This window comes from Peromyscus leucopus, chromosome 3 (genome assembly GCF_004664715.2).
Source record: "Peromyscus leucopus breed LL Stock chromosome 3, UCI_PerLeu_2.1, whole genome shotgun sequence".
NCBI classification, from domain to species: domain Eukaryota; kingdom Metazoa; phylum Chordata; class Mammalia; order Rodentia; family Cricetidae; genus Peromyscus; species Peromyscus leucopus.
The window spans coordinates 155,053,238-155,079,236 of record NC_051065.1 but is presented as its reverse complement, the minus strand read 5'-3'; the positions used below and the strand labels follow the sequence as shown (position 1 = coordinate 155,079,236).

At 53.0% G+C, this 25,999-nt stretch overlaps 1 protein-coding gene across 1 annotated transcript; it reads left to right on the top strand.

The window, feature by feature from the left end:
- On the top strand, positions 1-25,886 carry Cand2 (cullin associated and neddylation dissociated 2 (putative)). The gene is made up of 15 exons (XM_028863997.2): positions 1-117; positions 4,420-4,563; positions 5,212-5,366; positions 6,355-6,478; positions 8,663-8,928; positions 10,412-10,517; positions 10,689-10,831; positions 11,892-12,184; positions 13,522-13,663; positions 14,005-15,507; positions 17,756-17,851; positions 20,167-20,336; positions 21,848-22,012; positions 23,452-23,559; positions 24,951-25,886. The coding sequence occupies exons 1-15, from the start codon at positions 50-52 to the stop codon at positions 25,176-25,178; spliced, it is 3,711 nt and encodes a 1,236-aa protein (XP_028719830.1). The 5' UTR covers positions 1-49; the 3' UTR covers positions 25,179-25,886.
- Positions 25,887-25,999: the final 113 nt, after the last annotated feature.

Genomic DNA, 25,999 nt, shown 5'->3' with positions numbered 1-25,999 from the left:
GGCCGCGCCGCCATATTCATTCCCGCCCGCGGACCGCGGCGCAGCCAGCATGAGTACCGCTGCTTTCCACATCTCCAGCCTGCTGGAGAAGATGACGTCCAGCGACAAGGACTTCAGGTGCGCCCTGCGGCGGCCCGGGGCTCCTTTTTAGGGGCCTCAGCCCGTTCTGGCCGCCCCCCCCCGGCCCCCTGCAGACCCCCGCGGGTGCCCCCGGCCTCTTCGCCTGGGCCTGGCTGGGCCTGCTGCCCTGCTGCAACAGCCCCGCCCCCAACCTCTTCCCGCCTTTGCCGAGCTGGGCCCACAGGCCCCCTACCCTGGGGCCCCCCAGGCCCTCCGATGAAGTTCCCATCCGCCCCTCCTTGGGGTCCCAGTGCTGACCTCCTTTGACCCGCACTAAAATAGCCCCCCACTCCGCGCCACCTCCATTCTAGGGCTATCCCTTTCTGATACCCGAACTTCTACCCCGTCTCTAGGTTACCCCATCCTCCCAGCCTGTACTCCTGCCGGGTCTCCTAAGCCGAACTTTTCTTTCTTTCCTCTTTTTTCTCTTCATCCCCTCCCTCTTCTCCCCGGCCCATTACCATCCCATCCTTCTCATTCCCTCCTCTCCCGAGATGTTAGGTTAAACATGGTTTAGAGGCAGGAAGGAAAGGTTGGGGTGAGGGCCTTGTCTCTCCTCCATTCTCTTTCTCCCGTCCTTCTCTCCGAGCGTCCCAGAAACAGCGCAACAGAGCCGCCAAGAAGGATGGGAACATCTGGAGCAGCCCTATCTTGCAGGGGAAACAGGCTCAGTGACAAAGAAGGCTTGGCGTATGATCCTATAGCCAGTTCTGTACCTCCAAGTTGACGGGACACTGCGCCTACTGAGTCTTCTGTCAGTTTTACAAACAGGGAAACTGAGGTTTGGGGGTACGAAGGGCCTGGGTACAATGCCAAAGATAGGACCAAGCAGAGGTGGAGGTCTTAGTGATGTCCGGAATCTAGCCTGGAGGGGCCTGAAGCCTGCTCACGTGGTCTGACCCCTCCTTTGTCCTGTAAATCTATTCCTCAAAATCTCTTTGCGGGGACCCCAAGCCCCATGGTGGTAATAGGGCTTTGGACTCTTAGCCCTGGCTTTAGATCTTGGCAGCCATAACTTACTGGCTCTATAAGTGATGGACACATTACTCCACCCACTCTGAACTTTAGCTCCTGTTTATGGTGTAGGCACCGGGTAAGTGCTTTGTGAATGGTGAATGGCCTGTGTGATTCTGCACACTCTCTCCGCACCTTGACTGAGCATCTCATCTTCACTGCTGGCTCCCACTGAGTTGTTACCAGGATGCCTCTGCACTCCATGCAGGGCCAGGCACATCTCTGTGTTTCTGCCTTGGTCTCCTGTGGTTGGTTGCCTGTGCAGGGAGACAGGGTAGGTCCTGTGGAGTGTTCTTTTGTCCCCTCCTTCCTGTTCTCCAGAGGCCTGGAGGGGCTCTGGTTTACATGCCCTGCCAGAGCTGAGGGACCATCTCCTGGGCCTCTCAATCGGGGAGTTGGCCAGCAGCTTCGAGGACACTTAAAACCAGCCTGAGCATATGAGCATAGCGTCTATTTTTAAAGGTCTGAATACCAGGAGGCTGAGTCCCCTGGCCAGCTGTCCAGGCACCATGTGTCCCAGTGTCCCAATGGTGCTGCCTCTCAGATTTCAGGAGACTATGGCCTGTGGTTCCCAGAGGGGAGTGACTGACTACTGTTCCAGGCAAGGGACAGGAAGCCTTGGTTCCCAGTTTTGTTGGGGCTCAGACTCTGACAGGGAAAACCAGGGGCTCAAGAGATTAGGCAGGAATTTCTGAATCTTTTTTGTGGTAACATAATACTGTTTGAGGAGGCAGGAGTTCCATCTCACGCTGTTCTCTGGTGCTCTGTAACCTCTCTGAGCCTGCTTGTCTTGGGTTGACCTATTAAAACCCTCAAGGAAAGCCGAGCGGTGGTGGCGCACGCCTTTAATCCCAACACTCCGGAGGCAGAGGCAGGCGGATCTCTGTGAGTTCGAGGCCAGCCTGGTCTACAGAGGGAGATCCAGGACAGCCAAGGCTACACAGAGAAACCCTGTCTTGAAAATAAATAAATAAATAAATAAATAAATAAATAAATAAATAATTCAATAAATAATTCAATAATTAAGATAAAACCCTCAAGGATGCTGTGGGAGAGGGGCAAAGAAAATTCCCAGAGTTAAGGAGTTAAGGAGGCAGCTGGCTAAAATTTACCCCACTGATAGAGGCAAGGCAAGTATGTGTACTTAAAGCCCCACTCTATTTTGGAGCCCTAGCCTATCAAATTACCACCACCACCCCAGCGCTGTGGCGTCTCCTCTGAGGGTGATGTCTGCAGGACTCAGGTGTCTGAAGTGCTGAGGCTTATTTGTGAATGTGGATTTCGGGGTTCGGGTTTGCACAAGGCCGTTTGACTCTAAGGTCTGTTGAGCACGAACTCCCTCCGGCCTTCACTCTGCTCCCTTGTCAGGCCTGTTTTTTCCTAAGCTTGGTGTGTCAGAGGTGAAGCTGCTGGGTGCCAAGCATGTCATGTGTACGCACACATGTGGGTATATGTGTGCACAGGTGTATGTGTGTGTGTAGGTATGTATGTTTGTTGTTTGTGTGTACGTGTGTGGGAGTATATGTATTCGTGTGTGTGTGTGTGTGTGATGGTCTGTGAAGTGCTCTCTCACATTCATTGCTGTACAGGAGAGAAGTGCTGTAGTGGAGGGGTGCAGAGTCCTGACGTGACCTGTCTAGGGAAGCTGCGATGCTTAGGTGTGTGCACATCACATTGATCAGGGTTGTCCCTGAGACAGAAATGTTTGAGTTACACTCTTAATGGGTGTGCTAGTTTCTGTCAGGTTGACCCAAACTGAAGTTATCTGAGAAGAGAGTATGCCTCCATAAGGTTGGCCTGTAGATGAGACTGTGGTAGATTTTCTTAGTGATTGATGGGGGAGGGCCCAGACCACTCTGTGAGTGACGCCAGCCCTGGTCAGGTGGTCCTGGGCTGTATAAGAAAGTAGGCTAAAAGAACCATGGGTTGCAAGCCAGTAAGCAGCGCTCCTCCATGGCCTCTCTAGGCATGGCGCTGCACACCTTTAAACTGCCATGGCCTCTGTCTCAGTTCCTGCCTTGAGTTCTTGACCTGACTTTCTTCAATGAGGGACTGCGTAAGCTGAAACCCTTTCTCCCCAGGTTGCGTTTGGTCATGCTCTTTATCACAGCAATAGAAACCCTAACTGAGGCAGTGATGAATAGGGATTTGACAGGCACATTCCCTGGTTGTTGGGCCCATCCTGTGCCTCCTAGAACATATTCTCAGGATTGCCAGGCCCATCTGGGCCCCATCCTTCAGAAATTCAGAACGGCCCAAACGCAAACATCCTTTACGTTAAAGCGCCTGGGTGGTGGACGGGACGGCAACAATACCTTCCTCTCCTTCAGCTCAGCCTCCTGCCTTCTCTCAGCAGCTTCAGGCTGATCGAGCTGTTAAAGTTAAGAAATGGTGGCATGGACAGGGTCCCTCCAGGCTCTGTGGGGGGTCCCACTCCACTCGAGACGGATTTTACCCCGGGAGGCTGGGACAGGAAGCAGGCTTTCTCTGGACGCCTCTTTATAGCATCTCTTCCACGAGTCTCCATGCAGATGCCAGCAAGCATGGCAGCCTGGGGGAATGGCTGCCCTGGAGAAAGGGCACTTGTCATGTGCAGTTACTGCATTAGGTCTCGGCAGTCGGACTGAGATCTTCTTTCCAGGAATTAGAAGTCACTTCAATGGTTCACTTTAAGGTGTTCACTGCCGGGTGGTGGTGGCACACACACCTTCAATCCCAGCACTCAAGAGGCAGAGGCAGGAGGATCTCTGTAAGTTCAAGGCCAGCCTGGGTTTACAGAACGAGATCTAGGACAGGCACCAAAGCTACACAGAGAAACCCTGTCTTGAAAAATAAAAAACAAAAAACAAAACAAAAAAGGAAGCTTGAATACTAAATGCCAACAATCTATGACAAAGATAATGTCAGTTTCAAGGATAAAGGTGTGCACCACCACTGCCCAGCCAGCGAGTGTTTTTAAACACTGAGCCATCCAGCCCCCTCATCCCCATTTTTCATACAGGTAAACTAAAGCTGAGAGAAGACAAGTGACTTGCCCAAGTTCCCATTTTGGCAGTGGCAGTGGCAGGAGCGCCCCACCCCCCCAGACCACGAGCATTAAGCCAGTCCACTTGTTTCAGTCTCCCACCCTGTGCTAGTTGGTCTAGTTGAGGTGATGCAGCCCTGCCCATAGCCCCAGTTACCCACATGTGCACTGAGCTTCTCTCCTGGGGCACGCTAATACACCAGTCTGTCAGGCCCGGGAGCTGCAGGACAGCCCTCTTTCTCCCCTCCCGCCCCTCACAGGTTCATGGCTACCAGCGACCTGATGGCAGAGCTGCAGAAAGACTCCATCCAGCTGGATGAGGACAGCGAGCGCAAGGTGGTGAGGACGCTGCTACGGCTCCTGGAGGACAGGAGCGGGGAGGTGCAGAACCTGGCCGTCAAGTGGTGAGTGGACTGGGGGGGGGGGCGGGGGGGGGCGCTTCCCCTAGGGTGCAGTCTGTGGCAATCATCAGGCAGTTTGGGGGCAACGATAGGGTCGGACGCTTAGCCAGCATTCCTCAGAGGTCGACCCTGCACCAAGAGTTCAAATCTAAGTTATGTGGGAGGTTATCCAGGAAATAGGAAGGGAAGTAGGGAAGGGGAGATGGGAGGGGTGTGACAGCCTGCAGAAGGGGTTCTGTGGCTCTGACAGGTCCCCAGGTGACGATCTGCTACCAGGCTTTGAGAAATGAGGCTCCAGATCTCAGGTTGATGGACCCACATTAGCAAGTGAAAACCAGTTAGACGTACATCGGAAGGCCCCACTTAGACCTTCTGGGGTGTCCCAGCAGTCTGTGTTTAGTAATTCCCTAGCGGATATGACACCAGCTCAGGTGTGGAAAACATTGCTTTGGCCACATGGAGCCACAGGGTGAGATACAAACCATGGGCTTGGGATGCACCGCTTGCCTAGTAGGAAAGGGTCCTCTTTTGAGCTGAGGTCTTTTCCTCAGCATGTGTGTCCCCAAAAGCTTGAGGGGACCAAAGCAGGCAGCAGGATTTAAGGCATGCCTGGAGCTTTGGGGCCCTTCTCCCTTCCTCCCTCTGCCTCAGCCTGGGTCCCTTGGTGGGCAAGGTGAAGGAGTACCAAGTGGAGACCATTGTGGACACCCTCTGTGCCAACATGCGGTCAGACAAAGAGCAGCTCCGGGACATCGCTGGCATTGGCCTGAAGACCATCCTCTCAGAGCTGCCTCCTGCTGCCACAGGTACCCAGGCCTGGTGCTGCTACTCGGCCCAGCTATGTTTCAAATACTGGGGCCAGGTGATTCTTCTCTGGGAAGCCCACACCTATGTTCATGGTGTGCCTTCTGCATGCCTCTGTTTCTCTTCACTGAGTGCTAATACCTGTATTAAATATCTTTACTAAGTAGTGGCCCATGCCTTTAATCCCAGCACTCTGGAAGTAGAGGCCGTGGACCGGTATGAGTTTGAGGTCAGCCGGATCTACATAGTTCCAGGACAGCCAGGGCTAAATCGTGAGACCTTGTCTCAAAATAAAAAGGAAAGCGGGAAGGAGGGCTCAGAGAAGTGAAAGGACCTACTTGGGGTCCTTCCGTGGTAAAGAATTCAGACCCAGGTCCGTTGAAATTCATGACTGCCTGTTAGGAATGCTTCCAGCCACAAGCAAAGAGCGTAGACTCGTGGCAGCTTAAAGACTTGCCGTGATCTCTCTGGAGGGATGGCTATTGTTCTTCTTCTCCTCCTTCTTCCTCTCCCTCCTCTTCCTTCTTTTTCCTGGTAGTAGTGCCAGAAGTCAAAGGCAGGAGCTTGTGTGTGCTGGGCCCGGCTGCTCCCGTTCTTGTAGCAGTGGTTAGACCCACAGGGTCTCATTCTTCGTCCATGTGCTCTCTCCTGTGTGTGTAAGAAAAGACACATTTTCCCAAGCCATTCTGTCCCACTGGCCACTGCCAGCTGAAAGGGATTGGGAAAGGAAGTGTTTACCTGGTCCCCGCTCTGGTGGAATTGGGTGAGCCGGCCAGCAGCTCAGCTGTCAATTTGTCCGCTCCCCAGGCCGACTCTGTAGTTGTTCCTTAAGACTTGGGTCAACCGTGGACCACTGAAGCCCAGGCTTTCCTAGAACACTGACTTCTGGGGGATGCGGGCTCAGAAATACAACCAGAGTACGAGCAGGCCAGAGTTGGGGGCTGCCCTCGCAGTCCAAAGCCTTACCCTGCCCACTTGTGCCCTGCACAGGCTCAGGGCTGGCTATCAACGTGTGCCGCAAGATCACAGGCCAGCTCACCAGTGCCATCGCCCAGCAGGAGGACGTGGCTGTGCAGCTGGAAGCCCTGGACATCCTCTCCGACATGCTGAGCAGGTGAGCCAGGCCACTTTGGGCAAGAAAGGAGGAGACAGGCGAGACTGTGATGAGTGGCCTGCGTGCAATACTGTCACACTACGGAACTGCCTCTGGGCGGTCATTAGCTCCAAGGTCACACAGTCAGTAAACCTCCCAGGGCTCATGCATTTGCTCTGGGGGCAGGAAAAAGCAGTGTTAGCCTAGCTGGTGGGCCTGCGTTGCTCCTGGGGAATTGACAGGCAAGTGGCCAACTGAATATAATAGGTGAGTGGTTAGGTCAGGTGCAGGGCCCAAGCTCAAAAGGCCCCAGCTCAGCTTCTGGAGGGCTCCTTACTGGAGCTGAGGCTTCGGGGGCTTAAGCAGATCTAAGGGCATCACAGAGAGCAGAAGCAGGAGAAGATTGTGAAAGGTTTTGGGTTGTGGGCTCAAGGGAACCCCAGATTATCTTTTTGATTAAGCGTAGAAGGGTTGGGCATGGTGGCACATGCTTTTAGTCCTAGCACTCAAGAGGCAGAGACAGGCGGGGTCTCTCTGAGTTCAAGGCCATCCTGGTCTACAAAGCGAGTTCTAGCACAGCCAGGGCTGTTACACAGAGAAATCCTGTCTCAAAAAAAAAAAAAAAAAAAAAAAAAAAAGAGAGATTAGAAGAGTTTTTCATAGCATGGAAAGACAGTATGGTGGTCTCTGCTCGGAGGTCAGGCCCATGTGGCAGAGGGGTCCCTCAAAGGTTTCAGAGGAGTTGAGACTTTCCATGCCATGTGGGTGATAATAGTCTGTAGCTAATGCCTGTAATCTAGCCATCTCTGATCCAGGGGTTGGGGAGGGAGTCTTGGATTTGGAGGAAGGAGTGAGGGACCTATTTATTGATATGTATCCATTACTCAGGGGTTAGCTTGGGGCCTGTCCACGGTATCAGTGGCATATGATCATGACCTAAGCAGTCTCTGCTCTGGGTTCTAACAGACTTGAGCCCAGGGCTCCTGCATGGTGAGCTGATTGTGGAAGCCGTGTGCATCGATGAGGCTGGAGGGCCGGGCAGGAGCCCCAAGGACACACCTCTGCCTTCCTTGCTCTTTCCTTCTGTAATCTGGACAGGCAGGCTGGAGAGGAGCGTCTTTGTTTTTATATTTGTGGTGGGATTGAACCCAGGGCTTTATCCGTACTAGGAAAGAACCCGACCACTGAGATAAGTCTCTAGCTCCTGTTACTTTTTAAGACTCCGTCTCTCAGAGTTGCTCAGGCAGGTCTTGAACTCACTCTGTAGCCCAGGCTGGCCTTGAACCTGTAATCCTTCTGCCTCAGCCTTCCCAGCTGGTGAGATTATAGGCCTGTGGCCCTAGGCCTGGCTTGGCTTCCATGGGTTGTCTGAAAGAGGTAGACACCACAGGATCTGGAGCGGGCAGACTAGAGGAAACCAGGAGAGAGAGGATTGGGGTAGGGTGCTCCGGGAGCAGGTGGGTGCAGTAGGAGGTGATGGGTTCCGTTTGGGAATGTTGAGTTTGTGGTACTTGAAAGGCACCCCTCAATCATGAGCTCCGTAAGGCCAAAGTCTGCCTTATGGCCTGACTTTCAGCATAGACCCTTTCACACAGTAGATGAATAAATAGGTAAAGACTGCAGCAGGGTGATCTGAGCTGGACACAGGACAGCGAGGTCATGGAGGGCAGCAGAGCAGGAAGAGAAAAGGCCTCAGGTCATTGTGAGACCAAACTCACCCAGAGCTAGTTTGACTGGAAAACAAGCTGGCCGCGCAGAGCCAGGTTCTGCCTATGGAGAAACTCTCGGAGGGTTGCCTCTTGCCTTGAGTTCAGAGCCCAGCTTATCTGGAGGACACTGGGGAGCCATGGCAGGATTGAGCAGGGAAGTGACCAAATGTCTTAGAATTTATACCACTCCAGTCGCAGGAAGGAGGATAGATTCTGGGGTAGGTATTGAGGCGAACCTCAGACTCCTGAGAATCTGGAACATCCTCACTAGAGCCCCCATACCCACCACACTCCTCCCTGCACTGAGGGATTGGACATCTGGGCTCCGGTTTCAGACCTCCACTGTTGACCACACGAGTCTTCTTCACAAGGCAGTCTCTTTCCTGTAGTAAGTCACTCCTCACGTTGGAGGGGTGCCTTGCCGCTTTCCCAGGGTCTTGGCTGGGCTGCAGATCCAGTGGCCCGCCTGCCCTGACACTCCCCGTCCTGTCCCCAGGCTGGGCGCCCCACTGGGCGCCTTCCATGCAAGTCTGATGCATTGTCTGCTGCCCCAGCTGAGCAGCCCACGCCTGGCGGTTCGCAAGCGCACCGTTGTGGCACTGGGTCACCTGGCAGCCTCCTGCAGCACCGACCTCTTCGTGGAGCTCGCCGACCACCTGGTGGACCGTCTGCCTGGCCCCCGCGCGCCCGCCAGCCCTGCAGCCATTCGTACCCTGATCCAGTGTCTGGGCAGCGTGGGCCGCCAGGCCGGCCATCGCCTGGGTGAGGGGCCGGGGCTCAAGTTCTGAGTGGGGCCTGGTGGGCAGGGACCGAACCCTAGCAGGAGCACCAACTAGTTTTCCTTTTCCGGGTCTTATGCCGCTGTGGCCTTCTGGAGGTGACCTCTGTGGAGGCTTAGAGACAGTCCTCCAAGTCATGATCTCAAACCCTTATGTAGAATGTGTGTGAGCCTTCTGCTCTGAAGGCTCACCTTAACATGTGAGCCAGGTTTGGAGTCTTTAAGCTTTCATTGAGGATAATAGGTCTACAGTTAGCCACACTGTTTAACGTGTACGCCAGCACACACTGTGAGTCCACATCACAGTCAAAACACTCAGCATTCCCACCGTCCCCCCCTTCCCACCCCTGCCTCTCTGCCTTACCTCAGGCAGCCACCTCAGGCTTCATCAGGTCCGCTGTTAGCCACAAACACCCTAGGCAGGTGTTGCCCATTAGAACAAGACAGCTAGCATCAGTCAGCCCCTCCTAACTCCTGGCTCTCACCAGAAGGGCCTTAGCGGCCGCTGCTCCTTGGCCACCCTCAGGAGCATTGATCTGGGAAATAGGCTGCATAGGCTTAGACGAGGGCTCATGTTTGGTTGGGCTGACACTGAGGTTCCAAGGACCTCAGAAAGTCTACAGAGGAGTTCCTAGGGAGCTGGAGAGATGGCTCAGTGGTTATGTATGTTTGCTGCTCATTCATGAGGACCAGAGTTCAGGTCCCAACACTGGCATCAGGCTGCCAATAATGCCTGTAATTCCAGCTCCAACAGATCTGATGCTCTTATTTGGCCTCTGAAGGCAACATATGTGTGCACACATATAAATTTAGAAGGGACGTGTAGGGATCTCCAGCTTAGCATGTTCCTTCTGGCACGGTGGGAAGGTTATGACTGGAAGAGGGCTAGTGTAGCCTCTAAGCAGTGGTTTTTAACGTGGTTCGAGACCATTGGAAAACGCAGGTACTTACATTACGATTCATAACAGTAGCAAAATCATAGTTATGAAGTAGCAACAAAAATAGTTTTGTGGCTGGAGGTCACTACAACATGAGGAGCTGACTGTATTAAAGGGCAGCGTTGGGAAGGTTGAGAAACACCGCTCTAAAGCCTGGGGACCAGGCAGGGCTCCCTCTTGTCCTCCTGTCTGCAGCTCACGCTCCAGTAGGGATAAGGCCCAGCCCTGACAGTGACCCAGCTGCACAGCCTACTTTTTGTGTGCCTGATCTGGGCAGGGACTGGAGCTGAGCTCTGCCTGAGTCGTTGTCCGTTGGTCCCCACGCCGCCATGATCAGTAGACTCAGTCGGGAAGTCTTGCCAGCAGCCCGCAGCCCCATGGCACACAGGTCGCAACCAGGCTAGACCCCAGTCAGCGTGCGTCCGAAGCCTCTAAGTTGAGTTTGCCCTGCAAGGGCGGATTGGGCTGAGGCTGTGGGCTAGTAACTGAGGGAAGGTGTGGTTACTTCATGGACCCTTTGGCTCTGCAGGGGCCCACCTGGCTGGCCTGGTGCCCTTGGTGGAGGAGTTCTGCAACCTGGATGACGATGAGCTGAGAGAGTCCTGCCTGCAGGCCTTCGAGGCCTTCCTGAGGAAGTAAGGGCGGCTGTGGCACTAGAAGCCAGGCGGGGAGCTCCGGGGGGAGTCGGTAGGGATGCGGGGACAGGATGCCAGCCTCAAAACAGTCCGTCTCGGCACCTCCCTTTGGGCCCCACCCTTGCTCTTCCATGCTGGGTTCCAGTGAGGCCTCCCCTCCTTGTCCCTCAGGTGCCCCAAGGAGATGGACCCTCACGTACCCAATGTGACCAACCTCTGCCTCCGGTACATGAAGCACGACCCCAACTACAATCATGACAGCGATGAGGACGAAGAGCAGATGGAGACCGAGGACAGTGAATTCAGTGAGCAAGGTAGGCGGACAGCCTGTTGTGAGGGAGAGCAGGGCCCAGGAGCCAAAGCGGGCTACCCCAGGCCTGCCTGGCCGGATGCTGCTCCTCTCCAGCTGTGAGGTGTTCATGTGTTCAAGTGCCTGCACAGTTAAACAGCCGGGGCCAGAAATACTTGGGAAGACATTTGTCTGTACTCAGCATGTAGACAGACGGCTGGCGCCAGGGCGTTTATAGTTTACCAGGTATTACAAGTATTTAGAGGTGACTTAAAGCTGGGAGTGGGGTGTGTAGGGTATGTGTGACGACCCTCAGATGCTGGTGTCCAGGCTCCCACAGGTCCCCAGGGACAACTCTAATCATCACTTCCTGAGCATCCACTGGTGTTCTGAGCTCTTACCTCATATTCCTCATAGTGCCCCTAAAAACCTAACGGTGATCATCCTCATATTTCAGACAGGGAAACCAAGGAAACACCAAGTGACCTAGCCAGGACATGGGCCAACTCTGACAGACTCTGCAAGCTACCATTTTTATAAATGGTTTTTGGGATGATGTTTTTAGCCCAGCGCCAAAGCTAAAGGTAGAATGATGAGCACTTGGAGGGGCAAAGTCCAGGTAGGGACTCAGTGGCATCTTCCCTCTTTTTTGGAAGAGGACGGTGGCTCACTAAGTATTCCAGACTGGCCTTGAACTCACGACCCTCCCACCCCACCTCTCAAGTGCTGGAATTACAGGCCTGAGTCAGCATGCCGGTACCTTCCTTCCTTGATGTAGTCAGACAAGGAGCTGGAGGCAGGAAGGGCTGTGGCTGAAGTGTAGATATTGTACATTGGGTCAAGCCAGTTCTTGTGTCTAGGTCCCAGTTCTGTTCTCTGCGATGGGGAATGATCCTTGCCCCACAGGAGAGATTGTGGATCGAAGGGCATGATGCCATCTGAGCACACCCCAGGTGTTCACTGGGTGGGGGCATTCCCAGTAGGCTGTGAATACTGCTCTTCAGAAGGTAAAGCCAGGGTAGGACCCCCACTGTCTTCTTCCCTGAGCTGAGGAACACGGCTCTTCGTGTCTTCCTCTTCCCCAGAGAGCGAGGACGAGTACAGCGACGATGACGACATGAGCTGGAAGGTGCGCCGAGCAGCAGCCAAGTGCATGGCCGCCCTGATCAGCTCTCGGCCGGACCTCTTGCCCGACTTCCACTGTACTCTGGCACCAGAGCTCATCCGCCGCTTCAAGGAACGGGAGGAGAACGTCAAAGCAGACATCTTCGGGGCTTACATCAAGTTGCTGCGACATACACGTCCCCCAAAGGGATGGCTAGAGGCCGTGGAGGAGCCCACCCAGACAGGCAGCAACCTCAACATGCTGCGGGCACAGGTGGGCCATGTCCTTGCCTACTCTCCGTCCTTCCTTCCTCCTCCCCACCCCCATCTCTTCACTGGCTGAGGGATGTGGCATGAGCCCCTCTGTGCACAGCCTGGGCGCTCAGATGGAGTCCTGCCTCATCCTTGTTCTGTGTGGTGCAGGCCTGGGACACATGGGCAGCAACACAAGTAGGCTTCCAGGATCGAGAAGGGCTTTGTTTCATTCCAAGAGTAAGCAGCTACAGGAAGGGGGTGGTAGAGTTTGCTTCACTTTAAAAAAGTTCATCTGGCTGCTGGGTGGGGAATGGATTGTGACCAGACAAGAGTCATGGCTGGGGACCAACAGGAGGACATTGCAACTATGTCCAGGGGACAAGAGATATTGCCTTCGGCTCAGTGGAAGCAGAGAGATTGAATGGTTACGCAGGCCTGAGAAGTGCGTTTTAGATTGAACCATTGGATCTTGCTGATGATGGGTTGCTTGTGTCTGGGATAGGCAGGGAACAGTTGATCTCTTGGCCTCCTGGGATAGGGGGCTCTGAGGAGGAGGGGACATCTGCATCTCTGTACATTTATGGTTGAGGTCCTCATTAACTTTCAGTAGTGAATTTTCTGTTAGTATAATAAAATGTGGAGGCTGGGTCCCTGCTAAGAAGAGCCTTATCGAACTCAGGTTTGAAACAGTCCAAAAAGCATGGTCCCTGCCGTGATGTGGATTGCCCTGCTGTGTGACATCTTTGTAGATAGCATGACTATACAAAAGGAAGACATCCCATGATAAAACAGGAAGCCAGAAGGATGAGGCGAAGCCCTTATATTATAATCAATGTGTCCAGTAGAACTAGTTCATCCTTTTTAGTGACTCCCTGATATTGCCACCTTTTAAAGGCCCCTCCTCTTCCTAGTACCCCCACCATACTGGGGACCAAGCTTCCAACCTGTGAGTGCTTATGGCCACATACTTTATTCAGACTGTAGCAGATGCCTAGGTTGAGCCATAGGTAGTCAGAAAATGTGCAAGCTGGATCAGAGATACAGATCAGGGTGGCACTGGTGCCACTGGCTCAGGAATATATGGGGAGTGTATCTAGGTAAAGAAGAGAAGGGCCATATGCTGGAGATGGCTAGGCCTCTGCTTCCCTTCATAGAGATAGAGGTGACAGCCAGGCTGCTGGGCCACCTTGAGCCAGTTCCTTGTCTGCGTTTATGAGATGGAGGCAACCACCACTCTGTCTGCATCTGAATCAGGTGACTAGTAGAGGCTGGTGGACACTGAGGTGTCCTCTCTATGTTGGGCTCCTCCCTGGGGAGGCCTCCTGTCTGGTTCCTGAGCTCCCCACCTGCCCACAGGTACCCCTAGTGATAAAGGCCCTGCAGCGGCAACTTAAGGATCGGAATGTTCGGACCCGCCAGGGCTGCTTCTACCTCCTCACCGAGCTGGCAGGCGTCCTCCCTGGCAGCCTGGCAGAGCACATGCCAGTGCTGGTATCAGGTAGGCTGGGCTTTCTCCTCTTGGGCCTCTAACAGAATCCAGCCCCTACCCTATACTGAGCCCTCAATCCCTGAGAGCCCAGGCATTGTTTCTGGGCAGGGCCCTGTGTGATCATGGCCTACGGAGGTTCCCCTCTGACCACAGGGAGAACAAGGCTGCTTCCAAGTCTACTTTGTGGCTCCAAGGGAGTTCTGGCCTTGTTTCTCTCAGCTCTGGTGGCCTCTGGAAACTTCTGTCTGGGAGCTTTGGGTGCTTTGGTTCAGTGCAGATGCCTTCCTTGGTCACTACATCCCCAGGCTGAGCCAGGCTGAAGGGCCCCTAACCTTGGTTCCCACCCACAGGCATTGTCTTTTCCCTGGCTGACCACTCCAGCTCCTCCACCATTCGGATGGATGCCCTGGCCTTCCTACAGGGGCTTCTGGGTACGGAGCCAGCTGAGGCCTTCCACCCACACCTGCCCACCCTCCTACCACCTGTGATGTCCTGCGTGGCTGACCCTTTCTACAAGGTGGCAGCTGAGGCCTTACTGGTGCTCCAGGAGTTGGTGCGGACCCTGTGGCCACTGGATAGCCCTCGGCTGCTGGACCCCGAGCCATACGTTGGAGAGATGTCCACAGCTACCCTGGCACGACTCCGTGCTACTGACCTAGACCAGGAGGTGAAGGAACGGGCCATCTCTTGTGTGGGCCACCTTGTGGGTCACCTTGGTGACCGGCTTGGGGATGACCTAGAGCCCACGCTTATGCTTCTCTTGGACCGCCTACGGAATGAGATCACCCGGTTGCCAGCTGTCAAGGCGCTGACCCTGGTGGCTGTGTCCCCACTGCGACTTGACCTGCAGCCCATCCTGGCCGAGGCACTGCCTATCCTGGCTTCATTTCTGCGCAAAAATCAGCGGGCACTGCGGCTGGCCACGCTGGCTGCCCTGGATGCTCTGGCTCAGAGTCAAGGCCTCGGCCTGCCTCCGCCTGCTGTGCGGGCTGTGCTGGCTGAGCTGCCGGCTCTGGTCAGCGAGAACGATATGCACGTGGCCCAGCTGGCCGTCGACTTCCTCGCCACCGTGACCCAGGCCCAGCCCTCCTCTCTGGTGGAAGTCAGCGGACCTGTTCTGGAGGAGCTGCTGCAGTTGCTGCACTCGCCCTTGCTGCCTGCTGGGGTGCTGGCAGCCACTGAGGGCTTCCTACAGGCGCTGGTGGGCACCCGCCCTCCGTGTGTGGAGTATGCTGAGCTCATTAGCCTGCTCACTGCACCCGTTTATAACCAGGCTGAGGATGGAGGACCCGGCCTGCACAAACAGGTGTTCCACTCCCTGGCCCGGTGTGTGGCTGCCCTCTCAGCTGCCTGCCCCCAGGAGGCGGCGGGCACTGCCAGCCGCCTGGTCTGTGATGCCAGGTCGCCCCACTCAAGCACTGGGGTCAAAGTCTTGGCATTCCTGTCACTGGCTGAGGTGGGCCAGGTGGCTGGGCCAGGCCCCCAGAGAGAGCTGAAGACCGTGCTTCTGGAAGCCTTGGGATCTCCCAGTGAGGACGTGAGGGCTGCAGCCGCGTATGCCCTGGGCCGTGTGGGTGCTGGCAACCTGCCTGACTTTCTGCCCTTCCTGCTGGCACAGATTGAGGCCGAGCCCCGGCGACAGTACCTGCTGCTGCATTCACTCAGGGAGGCCCTGGGGGCCTCCCAGCCTGACAACCTGAAGCCCTATGTTGAGGATGTCTGGGCACTGCTCTTTCAGCGCTGTGAGAACCCTGAGGAAGGCACTCGGTGTGTGGTGGCTGAGTGCATCGGGAAGCTAGTGTTTGTGAACCCTCCCTTCCTCCTGCCTCGATTCCGGAAACAGCTTGCTGCAGGTAAGGGCACAGTGGCCCAAGTTGGCCTAGCACAAGGTGGGCACTTGGTCCCCAAGCATCTACATAACTCATGCAGATCACTGGAGATGAGCGTCACATGTATGTTAATCAAGGAAGATAAGCAAGATAGAAACATGCTTCCCAAATGTATAGGCTTCCTCCTGCATGGTCTCTGGGATAGAGGGACAAGGTCTTTGGGTTTTCTTCAAGATTTATTTTATGTGTATGGGTGTTTTGTCTGCGTATATGTATGCGAATATACATGCATTGCCCTCAGAGGCCAAAAAAGGGCATCAGATGCCCTGGAACTGGGGTTATAGACAGCTGTGAACTGCCATGTGGGTGCTTGGAATCAAACCTCAGGTCCTCTGCAAGAGGGGCCAGTGATTTTAACAGCCCAAGGTTTTTTGATAGGCCCCTACCTCAAACAGACCTCTCACCCAAGGGGTCTGCATCATAGATTCAACTCACCTGGATCAAAAATATCCCAAGAAAATATTTTGTCTGTACTGAACGTGTGCAAAATTTTCTTGGTTTTATTTCTTTTTTTAAAAATGACATTGGGGTGTATGTGCATATAGAGGTCACAGGACAACTTATGGGAGTTCTCTCCTGTCATGCGGATCCCAAGGATTGAACTCTGGTCATCAGGTTTGGTAATAAGTGCCTTTATAGCAAGAGCCATCTTGAAAGCCCCTTTTTCCTAGACAGTGTAGATTAACTACTGTTGACATGTTTAATGTCAATATTGAAGGCCGTGGGAGGGTGTGCCTAGGTTCTGTGTAGACACCATGCTGTTTTGTGGAAGGGGCGTGGTGTCCTTGGGCTTAGTCTCCAGAGAGATCCTGGATCCTGTCCTCTGAAGATACTAAGGGGTAAAGTACAATTTAAAGTTTCATGATGGCATTAGGCATGCAGGATTATAAATCTATAACTCTATATATAACTAGGAATATATCCCAGCTACTTGGGAGGCTGAGGCAGAATTATGACTTCAAGGCCTACCTGCTTACGGAAGTTGAAGGCCTACCTGTGCAATTTAGTGAGACTGACTCAAAAGAACGGAGGGGCTGGGGCCGTAGCTGTCACTTGGTGGTAGAGTGTTTGCCAGTGATGCATGAGGCCCTGGGTTCCATTCCTAGCGACTCACAAGAAAGGGAAATAGAGTGGAATGGTAGTGTCCGCCTTGATCCTGGCACTCAGGAGACCCTATCTTTAAAAACATCATCATCACCAAAATAAACCCATTGATGTCACTCTCATAATCCCTTCTGTGGACATGAGCTGCAGTAGTTACTTCCTCGCTGCTGTGACAAAATTCGTAATGGAACTGACTTTAGAGAGGGTCCCATTCAGAGGGACAGTCAGCCATGGCGTGGGAGTCGTGGCCTCAGGAGCTTGCAGTGTGGCTGCTCCACATCTTGATGGATCAGGAGAACAGTTAGGCTGGTTTCAAAGTCAAATGTAACCATCAAGGCTTACCATCAGCACCTACTTCTGCCTGCTGGGCCCCAGTCCCAAAGACCACACCAGTTGGCAGCTGGGGACCAAGCTGGAGGTATGTGAGCTATACCCTGGTATTACCCTCCATCCGTAGGGATTTGTGTGAGCCCTTCATTTCCCCAGCTCTTTAAAGTCAGCAACAAAGTGAAATAAAGTGAGTCCTTCGTGACATCATGCTTAGGGGCCTTGAGTGCTGCGGGAATCCCACTGGCCTCCACCCTGACAAAAGCTCCTCAGGCTTCTGCTGTGTGGCCTTAAATATGAGCTTGGCCTCTCTGAGTCCTTCTTTCCTGTGTGAAGCACAGACCAATAGTCCTTCATAATTCTCTTTGGTTTTGAGACAGGGACTGACTTTGTAGCCCGGGCTGACCTCGAACTCCTGAAGATACTCCTGGGTCCTTTGTGTAACAGGTCAGCACTACCACGTCAGCTTCATTATTTTAATTAACATTTCATTATTATGTGAGTTTGAATGGAGAGGATATCCGGAAAATGCAGTGTAGTCTCAGCTAGAGGCGTGACTTTCCCAGGTCCTAGTGCTGTGTTTGCACCTGCAGGGTGGTGTCAGGACCCACCCACCCACTCTAGCCGCAGGAGGAAGAACTGGGCAGATGCAGGGCTCCACAGGACGGAATCCCATGGACTTCCTGGAGGAGGTTCTCAAGTAGGGAGAGGGGGTACTGTGTTTGGCTCCCGCAGGCCTGCAGGCTGACCCCTGCCCACACTGTCGCCTCTCCTCTTGCAGGTAAGCCATACACCCGGAGCACGGTCATCACTGCAGTCAAGTTCCTCATCTCAGATCAGCCACACCCCATCGACCCCCTCCTGAAGAGCTACATTGGTATGTGTCCCCCAGTCCCTGTCTTGGCTGAAGCTAGTACCCTTCCCCCGGGTCTGGAGTTTGGTAGGATGTCTCACAAATGAGCCAAGGGTGGCAGACTCCAAAGCAACTCTGTGATGGGCAGCAGGGCAGACTCTTGAGTGAGGATCTGCCTTCAGGCCTTTTGTCTGCACCACCAAGGCTCTGGTAGGCCTAGCAGGCCCCTTCTTACAGATGAACCTTGCTTCCCCTCTGTCAAATGGGTATGAGAAGTTTCTGGAACAGGTTTTCTTGGAAACAGCTTGCTGGGGTGGGAAGTGCTGTAAATGCACAGGCTCGGAGGATGAAAAATAAGTCTGAGCTGGTGAGCCCCACGTGAACAAGTCTGAGGATGCCTGTGCGGGAGGAGCCTTGGTGGGGTAGGCCAGGCCTTCCCTCGGAACCTCCTGCAGAACCAGACTTCTTGCCTTCGAAGCACAGCACCTGCATCTTCTCAGGGGCCACAGCAGACTCTCAGCCCTCCTCACCCAGTAGGCAGCCCCATGGAATGTAGAGGGAGCCTTGGCTGTAAAGACAGACTTGTGCGGGCAGGCCATTTCCATCTCAGCTATCAAATAGGGTGCTGACCCACATGCCGGGGCGCTGGGCAGACCAGAGGGCCAGTGACATGACCACTTTTGAGTAGAGACTGTATCCTTGTCTCAGTCACCTCAAAGCCTGACCTGCATGGCCGCACCAGATTTCCAGCCTCGATGAGCTGCTGTGGTTGCATGGCCAGGAGCCCACCAGTGGTGTCTCTGTTGGGTTTTTTGTTTTTGTTTTTGTTTTTGTTTTTTTTTTTGTTTTTTTGTTTTTTTTTGTTTTTCGAGACAGGGTTTCTCTGTGTAGCTTTTGGAGCCTGTCCTGGAACTCGATCTGTAGACCATGTTGGCCTCGAACTCAGAGATTAAAGGTGTATGCTAAGATTAAAGGCATGTGCCGCCACTGCCACCTGGCTTTCAGTTTTGCCTTATTGTGGTTTGGGGTGTGTGTGTGTGTGTGTGTGTGTGTGTGTGTGTGTGTGTGTGTGTGTGTTTAATATTGATTTGTTTTATGTGTGTTAGTGTTTCACTTGTATATGTCTATGCACCATGTGTGTGCCTGGTGCCTGTAGAGATTGGAAGAGGGCATTGGATCCCCGGGAACTGAAGTTATGGATGATTGTGAGCTACTACATGGGTGCTGGGAACCAAACTCAGGCTGGTTTGTTCTACAGACTGAATCTGTATAGCCCATGCTGGACTCAGACTCATTATATAATAGCTGAGGATGACCTTGAACTCCTGATCCTGCCCTTATCTCCCAAGTGCTAGGATTACAGGCACGCCCCACTACCTTTAGCATGTTTGATCCTGTTTTTGAGCTCCCTGAGTTGGATACCATGTGATGCCCTTGGATAAAAACTCATCAGTTAATTTTCATAGCTCCAGCCTAGTAAAGGACATTGGTCCCATTTTATAAATGAGGAAACTGAGTCCCAAGAAAGGGTTCAGACTTGTTGGATTCCTAGGCTGTATTCTCACAGAAGCAGGACCTGAGGAGCTAGCATAGCATCATGGGGAGGACCCCAGGTCCCAGTGTTGTTGAGTCTTGCTCTGCTGGAAGACTGCAGTTCCTCCCCGTGGGGTACATCAGGGGTCACATGACAGCAGCATGTCCAGTGGCTGGTGAGTTTCACCAGGTCACATGGCCGCAGTGGAGACTGTCAGGTTTCTGTATTCTTATTTTTCTGGATGAGGATGCAGCTCAGTGGTAGCACGTGTGCTCAGCATGTGCGAAGGCCCTGGGTTCCATCCTCAGCACTAGCCCAAATAAAACGTTGTCCAAATTCCCAAATTAAACCTCTGCAAAAGGCCTGCTCAGAGGAGCTGTGGAGTCCTCTAAGCAGCTGTAGCCCTGTCAGCTTAGCACTTCAGACCCCGTCCTCTAGGAGGCGCTCACCTATCGCCCTGCACTCAAGAGGCTAAGGCAGGAAGATCACAGAACTGGAGCTATTCAGTAAGGACCTGTCTCAAGACAAAACAGTTCCTCTGTGCCAGCCCTCAGCCCTGTGCTTCCAGCTGCTATCATGTCTTATGTCTAAAAACCCTGCCAAGAGGGCAAGGCTCCCCAAGTCCACCGTTAGTGGGAAGCCAAGCATTCTTATGTGGACTGTGAGGGTGGTTGTGTCTGGCTTAGGTAGATGTTCAGGATGTGTTGCCCTTCAGCCTGCACAACTCTCAGTGTCAGGGTCACCAAGGTACAGCATACAGGTGGCTTTGTGTCCTGCTTCCACGTCCTTCTTTGTCCCTCTGCAGCAGAGTTCATGGAAAGCCTGCAGGACCCAGACCTGAACGTGCGCCGGGCCACACTCACTTTCTTCAACTCAGCTGTGCACAATAAACCGTCATTGGTCCGGGACCTGTTGGATGACATCCTACCCCTCCTCTACCAGGAGACCAAGATCCGCCGGGACCTCATCCGAGAGGTACAGGGCAGCATGGGCACCTGGCATGACCTAGCCCCCTGTTAGCTGTCCCCTTGAGTCTCCTGAGCCTCGCTAGCAAGGCTCACTGAGGACTAGGATGAAGCCCACACAGGCATGTGGCCCAGGCATGTCATGCCCCTCCACTCCCCAGCTGTGACCCAGACAGGGCAACCCAGTGCCCACTGAGCTTCGGTTTCCCCTGGAGCTAAGTGAGGACAGCCACCATGCCTGTCCCACAGGAACGTGCCCTAAGCACTTGGGGCAGCTCTGGTGCTTAGTGGCACATGTTCAGTGTGAGCATCCTGGTCCCCAAATGTACTACCACTTGTGACCTCTTGTGTGACAGGTCCTAGTTAGAGTGTAGGCACCTACAAATACTGTTACCTGAAACTCTGCAGGCATATGAAGAAGGGACTTACTAGACATAAATGGATTCTGTATTAGACTTGGTTCCCTTCTGCAAGATGTCTCTTTGAATGTGCAAACGTTCCAAAATCCATAACCCAAACAAACTCAAATTCCTGAACCTCAAGTCTCAAGCATGTCGGATACTGAGTTGTGATGTCAGCAACTGTTGTCGCTCGGCCAGAGTCTCAAGTTCCAGGACTTAGACAGCTCCACTGTACTGGGGTTCTGCCAACGTGGCGCTCTGCTCGGCCTCCAGGAGAGGGGATTATGAGGACCAGACTGGTGGAGAGAGCTAAAGGGGTAGGGGGTAGAGATGACTGACAGCCAAATCATCCCATAGCCCCCCGTGGAGGGCTGAGGTGGAAGCAGTGCTCTTGAGAGGGGTTGGAGACGTTTTCCAAAAGAAGGGCATTTCAGTTGGGTTTTGAGACAGCACCATTTTACTGTCAAAAGCCAGATCTCGTGGTTAAAAGCTTCAGAGGACTTGGTTCTTTGAGTCTGGTCCTGCCACTTACCAGCTGTGTGTGTTTGAGCATGTCAGTCACCCATCTGGACCTGGGCTCCTTTTTTGTTGATGGGATTGTTAGCAGCACCTTCTTCCTAAGGTTTTCACTTCCTTCTGGAGACAGAATCTGATGTAGTCTAGGCTGAGAATGACCCTGGACTTCTGCTCCTGCTTCCACCTCCTGAGTGCCGGGGTCTCAGATGTGTGCCATCATCTGGGTTTATTCAGTGCTGGAGATCAAACCTGGGTCTCTGTGTGCTAGGCAAGCACTCTACTCTGAGCCTTATCCCCAGGCCTTCCTAAGGTGGCTTTAGTACTGAGTAAGATGTCGTCCATCAGGCAAGGGTTGCAGCTCAGTTGTAGAACATGTGCTCAGTGTGCATGACGTCCTGCACGCACATCCACACCCCCCAGGGCCTGACTCTGCCTGCTCAGCAGGTATGACAGTTGGGAGAAAGGATGCTGCCAGCTGAGCTGATTCCTGAAGCTTGAGAGTGTGACTTGGGGCCAAGATGCAGTGCTGAGCAGGTGGGGTGAGTTGCAGAAACTAGGGGAGGGGCTTCGCACCCCCAAACTTCTGTGTCCTTCCTTCCTGCAGGTGGAGATGGGGCCCTTCAAGCATACAGTAGATGATGGGCTAGATGTGAGGAAGGCAGCCTTCGAGTGCATGTACTCGCTGCTGGAGAGCTGCCTGGGCCAGCTGGACATCTGCGAGTTTCTGAACCACGTGGAGGACGGGCTGAAGGACCACTATGACATCCGAGTAAGATGTGCCCTGCCAGATGCAGACCCAGCTCAGAGCCAGGGGGCCAGGCACCATCAGGCCCCTGCTGTTTGTCCCTCCTCCTGGCACCCCGTGAAAGCAGCTGGGCCACTTTCTGTCAAGAACAAGGAATCAGGTTTTAGATTTCTCTCAGGGTGTGCACTCTGGGCACATGAGCTCCAAATCTACTAGTGTTGGAATGGCTTAGGCCATTTTTGCTTTGAATTAATTTGTTTTAAATGTTATCAACATTTAAAAATCATGAGATTTTACATAAAGAATAGTTATTTTGAAAACAAACCATAATGCAGGGTAAATTCCCAGATTTCCATTGTACCAGGCTGTTTTCTGGTTCTTATTATTACTTGTTTTGTTGTTGGTTTTTTGTTTGTTTGTTCTTTCCCCCAAGACAGAGTCTCATTGTGTAGCTCTGGCTGTTCTGGAACTCCCTCTGTAGACCAGGCTGGCCTCGAATTCACAGAGATCCGCCTGCCTTTGCCTCCCAAGTGCTGGGATCAAGGCGTGCGCCACCACACCTGGACTATTTTCTGTTGCTATATAAAAAAACAAAAACAAGCCGGGCGGTGGTGGCGCACGCCTTTAATCCCAGCACTCGGGAGGCAGAGGCAGGTGGATCTCTGTGAGTTCAAGGCCAGCCTGGGCTACCAAGTGATTTCCAGGAAAAGGCGCAAAGCTACACAGAGAAACCCTGTCTCGAAAAACCAAAAAAAAAAAAAAAACCAAAAAACAAAAACCAAAAAAAAACAAAACAAAAAACAAACAAACAAACAAAAAAAACAACAAAACCGTGGCTGGGTATTCTTAAGAAAAGGAGGCAGCTGCTTGGCTCTGGTCATGTCACAAGGCCAGGCACCTGCACAGGTGTTAACATGGTAGAGTCAGGCATGAGGCATGTTCATTTTATCATTCACTTTTGGGAGAACCCAGGTCCTCTGAGGCCTAATAACTCCTTCTGACAGTACCACCTCCAGGAGCCTGGCCACTGCCTGCTGAAGGTTCCATCACCTCTCAGCATTGCTATAGTGAGGATCGAGCTTCCAGTACATACATGGGCTTTTGTGGTACACACTCAAGCCATATCTAAATGAAGCGTATCCAAGCTAGTGTCAGTGGGAGCTGAGGAGCTGCTATGTTCCTTCTCAGGCCTATGCTAGAGGCTTATGAGCATGGGAACTGCCCCGCCCTATGTCTTCTGTTACCCAGCCATCCTCACACCGCTTAGAGTGACTGGCAAGATTCAGCATCACCATTTACATCTTCTGTAGTAGGAAACTGAGACCCGGAGAGGCAGGAGCCTTGGGCAGGGTCCTGGAAGGACTTGATGGTGGGTCTGTGGCATGCAAGCCTGTACTTCCCTTGGGCCTGCTGCTCTGTCTGGGGGCTGTTTCACCAAGAGTTCCATCTGTTTCCTTCGGCAGATGCTGACCTTCATCATGCTGGCCCGGCTGGCCACCCTTTGTCCTGCACCTGTCCTGCAGAGGGTAGACCGGCTCATCGAGCCACTCAAAGCCACCTGTACTGCCAAGGTATGCCCCGCCCCGCCCCGCCCCACCCCACCCTGCCTGGGCCCTGGATTGCCTAGCAGGTCTAGTCACTCCTCACTGTACCGTGTGCACTGTGGTGGTGTGCTAGCTGCTGTTGCCCTAGAATGTTCTGTTGCCCAGGGCTATACAGTGTCACAGGCTGAGAGATTCCTTCATTAAAAACTTCCTGGTTGCTGGGCTGTGAGAGGACCCAGGGTACAATGCTGTGCATGCTGGTTTCCTACTTCGTCTTTGCAGATCCCAGCTGGGGAGCTGGGCCTGACTCCTGTGAATGATTGATTTGATTTGATTTGATTGATTGATTGGCAATCTGGGGTGAAGGTGTCATGGAAAATTGTAGTGTTGGGAACAGCCTGGGCATGCTCAGGGTCCAGTGAAGACTTGTTGCACAAAAGAACTTGTGTGTGTGTGTGTGTGTGTGTGTGTGTGTGTGTGTGTGTGTGTGTGTGACTTGTTTATGTATATTGAACGTGTGTTGTGTGTCTAAAGGCCAGAGGTTGACTTCAGTTGTCTTCCTTGATCTCAACACGGATTTTTTTTTTTTTTTCTCATACAGTTTCACTTTGTAGCCAGCCCTGGCTGTTCTGGAACTCTGTAGACTGGGCTGGCCTCTAACTTGAGATCTACCTTCCTCTGCCTCCCAAGTGCTGGGATTAAAGGCGTGTGCCACTGGCGCCCAGCTCCATGCCCAGCTCTTATGTGGATCTGAACTCGGGTCCTCAAATTTGCCAGCAACTACTTTGCAAACTGAACCGTCTCCCCACCCCCCACCCCCATTTGAGTTTTGAAAGGATAAGATTTAGCCAGAAAGAGGGCCAAGAATTTCAGTCTTAAGGAAAAACTCAGAGTAGTGTCTTGGTTTTCTTAAAAAAAAAAAAAAAATTCTGTGATCCCTAGGTAGACTTCAAAGTGATTCCTTCCTCCCCTCTTGCCTTCCATGTGGCTGAGAATATAGGCCTGTGCCAAGTTATTTTTTCATTTTCTTTGTGTGGGTGGGGAAGGGAGGGGAGAGGAGACTGTCACTTCCGGCCTTGGACTCAACAGGGTCAAAGATAATTTGAATTTCTGGTCCTTCTGCCCCCACCCCCAAATATTGGGATTACCAGCTAGCTATAACTACACCAGGTTTTACATGGTGCTGGGGCAGGTCCCCTTCATCAAACCAGGGCTTCGTGCATGCCAAGCAAAGCACTCTGCCAGCTGAGCCACATACCCAGCCCCAAAGTTGTGATTTTTCACATAGCAACACAGTAGCAGAAAAAATGAAACCAACCTGATGTGAATCAGATTGAAATTAGGCCTTCATTAATCTGAACCCTGTATGTTTGAAATGGGTAACATAGGCTCAGTAAGGACACTGTCTCCCTCTGCAGGTCAAGGCTGGTTCTGTGAAGCAGGAGCTGGAGAAGCAGGATGAGTTGAAGCGCTCAGCAATGCGGGCAGTGGCCGCCCTGCTGACCAACCCTGAGGTACGGAAGAGCCCCAGTATGGCCGATTTCTCTACCCAGATCCGATCCAACCCAGAACTCACCACCCTCTTCGAGAGCATCCAGAAAGATTCAGCCTCTGGTCCCAGCATGGATTCTATGGAACTCAGCTAGCTGTCCCCAACACGAGCCTCCCTCTCCCACGCCCATAGGCCTTGGCCTCTCCTGCCCTTCCCAGTCAGCCTCAGTGCCTTTGTTAGGGCCCCTACTCACAGGCCTCAGCCCCAGTGCCAGAGCTGGGCCCGTTAACTCAGGACAGTCATTCACAGATGGGGTAATAATGGTCCACCCCATTTACACTTTACACTGCTCCTCTCCACTTGTTTAGAAGCCAGCATTGGATTATAGGAGTTGTCTTCCTACTTGATTTACTCTGGACTCCAAATGTCAGAAATCAGTGCCCTGGCCAAGAGTAGGGCTGTGTAGAGCCCAGGGAAGCTCTGGGCCTGGGCCCAGGAGACCCAGTTTATGCTTCCTAAAACTCAGAAGGCCTCATTTCTAAGAATTGTTTCCAGGGAAGATGGCATGGATCACTAGACAGGCTTGGGCCTGCCATGTGAACCATCTCTAACCTCACCACCAAGGCGTGTAACAGTTTGTGTTCTTCCCAAGGTGTGTAGTGGTTAGTACTGAAAGTCCAAGTCTCAATGACAGACACCCCCCCCCCCCCCCCCAAGCAGCGGTTTGTGTAGCCAGGCTGTTGTGGAACTCACTCTGTAGACCAGGCTGGCCTAGAGATCCCTCTACTTCTGCCTGGGATTAAAGGCCGGCTGGGGTCAGTTTGTGATCTGAATAAAAAACAGATTTAACATTCTCACATAATTTTTTTGGTTGGTTTTTGAGACAGGGTTTCTCTGTGTAACAGCCCTGGCTGTGCTGGAACTCACTTTGTAGGCCAGGCTGGCCTTGAATTCGGAGATCTGCCTGCCTCAGGT

Coding starts and splice junctions, on each gene's coding strand:
- Cand2 (XM_028863997.2), top strand. CDS start 50: ATGAGTACCGCTGCTTTCCACATCTCCAGCCTGCTGGAGAAGATGACG. Junction 6,479..8,662: donor CTCTCCGACATGCTGAGCAG/GTGAGCCAGGCC, acceptor TCCTGTCCCCAG/GCTGGGCGCCCCACTGGGCG. Junction 17,852..20,166: donor CCTCCTGAAGAGCTACATTG/GTATGTGTCCCC, acceptor GTCCCTCTGCAG/CAGAGTTCATGGAAAGCCTG.